General features: G+C 40.0%; 1 protein-coding gene across 1 annotated transcript in view; it reads right to left on the bottom strand.

The window, feature by feature from the left end:
* Positions 1 to 6,370, bottom strand: part of JAG2 (jagged 2) — a 34,417-nt gene extending 28,047 nt beyond the window's left edge. Inside the window, exons 1-2 of the mRNA XM_010180848.1 lie at positions 6,121 to 6,370; positions 4,899 to 4,959 (exon numbers count right to left, since the gene is read on the bottom strand). Of these exons, the coding sequence (XP_010179150.1) occupies positions 4,899 to 4,959; positions 6,121 to 6,337 (278 nt within the window). The 5' untranslated portion in view covers positions 6,338 to 6,370. The remainder of the gene's footprint in view (positions 1 to 4,898; positions 4,960 to 6,120) is intronic.
* Positions 6,371 to 8,138: the final 1,768 nt, after the last annotated feature.

Below are 8,138 nucleotides of genomic sequence, written 5' to 3'. Positions count from 1 at the left end.
TCACTACAAACTCTTTTCTCTAGCAAAGGAAGTCACTAAAAGCTAACATTCTTACTTCAGTACTTTATTCAGAGTTTTGTGAATGAGCAGATAGTGGGGATGGTTCAAAGTTGCCCACCCAGAACACATGGGGAAAGGCTGCTCAGTTAACTCGCAGTAAGTGGCTCTAAGGATGTGTCTACAGTTGCATTGGTACACACCAGGAGCATGCCTTGAAAGTAAACTGCCTGATCATTCCTGTTGATGGTGTTGGTTCACATCACCGAGCTGTTCTGAAACACAGGAACTGGATTCCTTTTAGGTTTAACTAAGGTAACGTAAGACAGCATAAGCCAGGAGCACACCTAATGTGTTCCAGCTGCAAGCAGGCAGTCAATCCAACAAGACCAGACTAGAGCTAGTCTAAAATAGAGAAGACTGAAGTGTTTTTAGTATGGATATTGGGTTCTCAACACTCCTTTGATCTACTGTTTTAATTTGTCTGTGCTACCTACTATTGCTGACAGGTTGAAGTGCTACATGTTTTTACTTCCCAAATATCCGCTCACATTCTCCGGGAAGCAGCATCCACCTTCAGTATATATTCTGTGCCTTCCTACCCAGTAACCCTGCAAGGAAGTGAGTGCAGAGCTTGCCTGAGCTCCTTGACCAATAAAGAAACAAAACATGGCATTCTTTTTTGCCTAACTTAATGTGTCTACCTGTGAAATACTTGCCAACAATCCCAGCAGGCTTACCACCAGGACATAAAAGCATGCTGGCTATGATAACGGGCAAGAAAACACACAGCAATTGGAATAATTTTGCAAGCTCTTTGAAACTCAAAGCTGTGATACAATACCTTGCATCAAGGAGGAGAAAGGAGATGTCCTGTATTGGTACCAAGTGCATTCCTGAAGGGCCAAACAATAGCCTTATGCTTTTTAGGGACCATAACTAGTCCAAGCTGCAGAAACTGAAATGGTCGGATGCCACAGCAGCTAGCACACACAGTTTTTTCTACCACAGTTTAGGGAAGTAAGACTTGTGTTTCCCAGGACATAACCTAGGACCTACCATGGCTCCAGCAGCAGAACACAAGCTCAGCAGTGTAATGGATTTGACCCCTTTTGTTTTGTAAGAGAAATTCAAACATTCAAAAGCAACAGGAAAAGCAGAAAGACTTCTGAACAAACCAGCACCCTGGCAGGAGTATGACAATGTAACTCCTGCCAAACCCATTCCACTCTGGATCACAAGGAAGTGAAAGATTAAGCCGTTAAGCCTACCGACAGTTTATGAGTGGTACCAATCATACTCAAGTCAAGCAGTTTTAATCAAGGAAGAAGACTGTCATTTGTGGTTTCTCTATACTCCACTTTGATAATTTAATCGGGTAATTGAGCCCATGCCAGTTGTCAGCCATTAGATCAACCTTCATCTTCTCTAGACAGTTTAATGGAATTTAACAGAGTACTTCAAATTATGCAAAAACATACAAAAAGCACCAATCATCATGGCTTGGCAGTGCTGTTTCTTTGACAAACCTTCCTACTACCTTTGGCTAGTGAAGTCAATCAACAAGACCATTTGGTCCACCACTCCAGGCCAAAAAACCTCAAGATCACAGGCCAAACACTTTGAGCCTAGATACAGATAAAGGTTGTTTTTGAGGTTTCCCATCTTTGCAAGATCCAGCTAAATTACTTTTGCTTTCCTCAGTGATGTAGTTTTGCTCATTATTCAGTAAATTTTTACTTTTGCTGAATTGTTTCCACAATGACAAAAACCTGTCCCCTAGACCCAGCAACATCACACAACTGCTTCCTACATGAGGTCATTCTGAGACACCAGGTCATCCCCTACTTATTTTCCATTTATTTGATGAAAGCCTAAAAAAACCAATTTATAAACCTCACAACGTAACTCCATCAAAAAAGGGATACATGAACTTGCCCAACATGACGTACAGCTACAGCTAACAGCTTATCCTGTATCCATCTGCAGTCATTTAGCTACTTCTAAGATTTGTTTTTGGTATAACATTTAATCCAAGAACAGCTCTAAATTACATTGGAACATCAAAGCATGGAGGGTAGGTCCTTGCTGTGAGAGTTAGGCTGAAGGCTCAGAGCCATTGCTTAAGTTACCCGCATGTTCATACAAGTTGAAGATGGAAATCTTTCTCCAACTTTTCTATTTATAAATGCCACTGCAGATTTTGGCAACCAAGCAGCTATTGACACCAGTAGATTTCCATACATCTCACACCCATGTTTTTCTCACATTTTCATTTTCTTTCTGGATTAAAAAAGGACATTGTTTTCATCTGTTAAATGACAGTGGCAAGTGTCCAAAAACCAGGATGAAGAAATCTAGATTATAATTCAATAGCACCAAACATAGCAGTTTCTTTTAAATAACAGCTTCCTTTGTACTGCTGAAGATAAAGGTCATGTCTGTAAGCCTTGCTTATTTTTAGTCCAGCATCATTTTTCTACAGAAAGTATTATCCATTTGGGTTAAAAGCAACATTTCTAATATAACCTAATAACTATTAGAGAATCCAAGCTAAAGATGTGTGTGAACAAGCTGAAGCTATCAAATCACATTTAAAGAGGTTGCTGAGAACCTTCTGCAGTGCTGGAAACAGAGTGGCCATACATAAAGGCCATAGTTTGCCTTCAACCTGCTGATAGCAGATCTATCACTTCAGCAGACAGGCATTAAGAATCACGACAGATGGCACATAACCCACCTGAAACACCAAGTCTCCTGTTCCTTTACCCAGTGCTTTCTTTCAGAAGAAAGACTCTACCCAGCAAAATAGCGAGATTTCCAGTCATAATCTTTCAATGTACTCAATGTTATTTTTGTGAGCTTTGTTTAGCTGGGCAGGCTAGCAAGCACCTAGACTCACACCACCAGATGCCAGTGACATGCTGTAAGGAAAGGCTTTGCATATATGAGACTACGTTAAAAATGTACCATGGCCACCCAGCCCTGCATCAAAGGTTTTGTATTCCCTTCTTCAAACCTTCCTCCTTCTCTCCCACTTCTGTCTTCCCAGATACAGCTGGTACCAAAGAGAAACAAAAGCTAAAAAAACTGCACCACCTCCACTCGTTTCCCCCTCCAAAAGGGTACTGGTTTGCATTTGATTAAGCCTATTGCTTTTTCACCTTTATTCAAAGGCTGCTTGCATTCAAAAACTGAACAGCCACTGGCTCCTAGGACGCTGCTTTGAGACCTACAGGACTCCAGAAACCCTTACATGAATCAGAATTCATTAGATTATGTTCTCAAGGGGAAAAATGTTTACTTGGGAGGCTCAAGGGAAGGAGTACTTCTTGCTCAAGCAGAAATCATACTGGCCCAGCTCTCAACCATAATCTCTACTTGTAACCTGAAAAACCACCAACAGCAGAAGGGCACAGAATACCTGAAAATCACAAGCAAAATATTTAGTAATAAAAAAGATCCCAAATAACATTAAATAGAAATATTCTTATGAACAGGGAGCCATAGTTTAAACATTTACCTTGTAAAAAAAAAGTCTCTTTTAAGGAAGGTTTCCTAGCCCTTCAGAAGTGTAGCTGCACGTGCACTGAAGCACTGCATTCATACAGTTTTCAGTCAGATTTCAAAGCTACAACACACCAAGTCTTCCACAAGTCTGCAGCACCTGATGGAAACTTCAGGGCAGTAAGAAACCATTCTGTGGTGCAGCGAGTTAAGGCTTACGTTGTTATCTGCCATAGCCCACTGTCAAACTTCAGGCTGTCCAGTAGGATGGGACTGTTTGCACGTCAGCTGCCACAACTCACAAACTGACACTTCAAGCCAAACTTAGCTCTAAGCCCAGCAAAGCTAAGCACCTCGCATCCTATTTCTGCCACTTCTGTGATGGCTGTAGTTACTACAGCAGGAGGGTGAAGCAGAATTACCTTAAACTATCACGGCTTGTCACAAATGTCTCCTTCTCTGGAGACATTCAAAACCCGCCTGGACGCCTTCCTGTGTAACCTCATCTGGGTGTTCCTGCTACGGCAGGGGGGTTGGACTGGATGAGCTTTTGAGGTCCCTTCCAATCCCTAACGGTCTGGGATTGTGTGAAATGGTATTTGTCAGCTCTCAGGGGTTCTGGCAGCCTGGTCAGGTTCATAGAATTCCAAGCAAGCAGATTCAACACAGCTTACAAAGCAACCGCTGCACAGATCCACTCTTACAACTACGCACACAACTCTGACCACAAATAAACTCAAGAGCTCACACAGGATGCTAAACCTGCAAGTATACCTGTCCCATTCCTTCAACAACCAAGGTAAAAATAACACTCATTTCCCCTTGACCTCCCTGCATTGGATGCCTGAACTTCTACAAGGAAACAATCAACTCTTGCTATCAGAGGCTACTTACGCTTCGTAACAAAGTTAAGGGAACATTTTTTCAGAATCTGTTCTCTCACACTTAGGGACAAATAAACATTCACCTGGGGTAGAAAGGTCAGGTTGGGGTTGCTACTGTATCTCCATCCCTACCAAAAAAATATTTTTTCTTGGAAAAGCTAAGTTTACTATGTTCTGGTGATCAAATATGAGTGTCCTTTATATTTGAGGGCAACAAATAGTACATAGAGATCAAAGCTCCTGAGGATTTTGAAAAGGAAAAAGATAAGATTAATATCATTTCATAGAGGCATAGATTTGGATTACATGAAGAAAATCTGTACAGCCCTACGCGTGCAAAAAATAGAACAGGATTGCAAAACAGTATGAAGTATAAGCAGTTCCTACACATTCAAAAACTATACGAAAACATGGATTGGCATAGAGCTTTTTCTTTAAAAGGAGCAACATACATGGAAAACACTAGAAAGATCAATACTCAAAAGACGACACTCAAGCAGGCAGACTTACTTGCATTCCCCAGGTGTACTGCAACCCCCATGGAGCAAATTACACCCTTGTTTACAGACAGCTGTAAAGGAAAAAGAAGTATTTAGGCATGAGTCTGGACAGCAAGGTATCCATTAGTACAGCAGCAATCAAACTGCTCAAGTAGGGCTGCTGTCATTTTGACTATTCATTGCTTGTGCAAAGCAGACTGTCTTCTGCCACGCTCCTTCCAACACTTGCTGCTTCCAGCTGCTTCACAAAACCACCCATTAAAACCATTTATGAAAAAATAAATGAAGGTATCTCCTTGAAAAAGTTGCTACTAAATACGGTTGCAGCCAGCATGTCAGCACTGGAACACTTATCAAATACAGTTATTTTTTAAACCTGGCATTGGAGTGGTATTATGCTGGAAATCCCAAGCTTCAAGAGATACACAAGGCCTTGAGTGAGCCCTAAAAAATGGTCTCCCCTGTCATTAACAGGGTTTTTACTGAAAAGGAATGGAAAACAAGAACAAGCAGCCCTCAAGAGAAAGACAAGTATGTCCAGCAGTTTTAGCACTAATTACTCACAGAGGCTGAAGGCAAAATGCAAAGAGTTTTGATTCAGTGGCACATTAAAAAGGATGACTACACTTGAACTTCTGTTCACATTAAGAGCTATCAAAAAGCTTTCAGCTTTGCATGCATTACACTTAAAACTTTTTCATTTGTGAAAATAGCGTTGCAAGGGAATTTTTTACAGGATTAAAGCCTACAGTATCACTGATATCCCTGTTCAATCTTACATTAATAAATGTAATATATCATTTCGCTTTAAACTAACACAAAAGCTTTCAGCTTTGCATGCATTACACTTAAAACTTTTTCATTTGTGAAAATAGCGTTGCAAGGGAATCCTTACAGGATTAAAGCCTACAGTATCACTGATGTCACTGTTCAATCTTACATTAATATCATTTCGCTTTGAACTAACACCATTGAATAAAGTCAGTTAGTACAAGGATACTGCACTATTTTGAATGCTAAATTTGTTGTGTAGGCCCCCTAGCACACACTGCAAACAACTCTGTATCCCTGGGCTCCACTCTCCACAGAGGATGTTTTCCCAAAGATTTGTGTTCAAAGGACAAAGTCTGTACGTGTTCAAACTAATATGCTATAGCACCAACACTATACTGCAGCTTATACCCATATATATACACATTAGAGCTAGTCTAAAATGAAACAAACAATACAACCTTGTTTACATTCTTCTCCCATCCAACCTTCCATGCAGGCTTTGTTTCCATTTTGATCACAGGTGTAGTGACCAACAAAATCGTCTCGAGGGCCACAGAATTTATTGCACAGAGCGCTGTAGTAATTTTCATCACACTTCACTCTTATCTGTACTTCAAAATGGGCAACAGGACCATTAAATTTCAGCGTCTTCCACCGATCTTCTGGGTTGATCATGCCAGCATGCGCCACTCGTTCTATTAACAAGTCTTCACCTTTTTCAAAAAAAGATAAATTCAACAGGTGGTAAGTTTGATAGCACACAAGAACATTCAAACCAAAAGTATTCAAACTGGTTAAGACAAAACCTAGCAAAGAAAACACTGAGATGATGAAGATCTACTGTAGAACTGAATTTTCCTTTGCCTTGCAAAGTTCATCACAGGAAGGCCAATTTAAAAAAGTGTCCCAAAGGAAATATTAAAAAACCCTGGAACGTAATCCATAGGAAATAGCTCATTTTTCAAGGCAGCCAAACACACCACACCCACACGCTGACAACCAGCAGCTTTATCTTGATCCGAGGCTCTTTTTGCCTCCTTTTTGTTCTTATAAAGTTGCAAGATCTGCATAACCTAGTAGCTGGGATATTAAAGTTCTCCAGTGCAAGTTTAATTTTAAAAATAAAGCGAAACACACAGTATACTCCATTGGCTGCAAAATTACTAAGCAATAGTAAATGCTCTGGTAGGCTTGCATTATGTACATAAATTAGCTTGTTTCCATTTTACCGTTATCTCTACAGTAAAGACAAAACACCTTTAACAAGCATTTCATAGAGCACTTTGTGAAGCCAGTATTTGACATTTTGAGACAAAATATGCACGTGAATCCAGAATTGTCAAGGGGCCATTCTCAACTCTGTATCCTGCTTATCCTCATCCTCAGTGGAAATACTGATAATTATGATCACTGCTGCAATACACTCTATAAGCATCCTGCCTTGCTCTCACAGAAAGCAGCAGCACCGCTCCTGCCAGGCTCCATTAACTGCGACCAATTGTGCACAAAGTATCAGCTACCACATGGGACGAGAGGATTCTAGGATATAAGATTATGGAACTGCCAATGCATCTTCCTTTTTTATGAATATTTTGTATTTTTATCCATTTTATTCTTGGTATAGAAGCTTCAGTACTAGGAGATGAGACACAATTATAGTCAGTACAATGGAATTACACAAGTGCTTCAGTAAATGTTAAGAATAAGCAGAGCACAGTAAGGGGAAGGGTAGACAGTGAGTAACCCCAATGATAAGAGTTCTCAAATGTTTTCACTATTCAAATCCAGTAACATCCAACTGCAAGAGTTTCTCTAGGTGACTCTGCAAGCTGCAGCTGGAACTCTGGGGACGATGTAAGGGCAAGTTATGGAAGCTCCACTTGTATACATGAATTTCATACCTATTTATGAAATAGCTAGAATATTGCCAGCTCAGAGCTCAAGTCCATTTTCTTTAAATAATAAAGATTCTTTTAAACGCATGTTAAAAGAAATGAAGAACCAAAACCTTACACATGGCAAAAGGCTGTAATGGCAGTGATAGAAAGTCTAAACTTCAGATTATTAATACAAAGCATGTCAAGCTGGTAGCAATACTAAACTACCATTTTTCAGCAAATGCATTTTACCTATCTACTTTATAGAACTCATTAATCTAATTGGTTTAGGAAATAAAACCAAAGGAGTGACCATTTATTGCTTAGGAAGTTATTGACAGCACAGAGGTATCCTGTGCATCTGTTACCAAAGCTGCACTTCCCCCTCAGCACGTAAGAGGACTCAAGTGACAATTTTCTTTCACTCCAACTTTAAAGGAAAGCTATACAAGTAGTAGGCTCTGCAGTTCATTTCATCTTAACATCTTTTTTCAAGCTTGCTTCTACCTTCTAAGATAAAAATCTTTCTTCCTAAAGTTAAAGAATATTGAACTTCAAAAAAAAAAAGCTCTTAGTTAAGCATTGAAAGGTTCTCCAGT

The sequence above is a fragment of the Mesitornis unicolor genome, unplaced genomic scaffold, assembly GCF_000695765.1.
Source record: "Mesitornis unicolor isolate BGI_N332 unplaced genomic scaffold, ASM69576v1 scaffold1073, whole genome shotgun sequence".
NCBI classification, from domain to species: domain Eukaryota; kingdom Metazoa; phylum Chordata; class Aves; order Mesitornithiformes; family Mesitornithidae; genus Mesitornis; species Mesitornis unicolor.
This window is presented reverse-complemented; position numbering and strand designations above follow the sequence as displayed.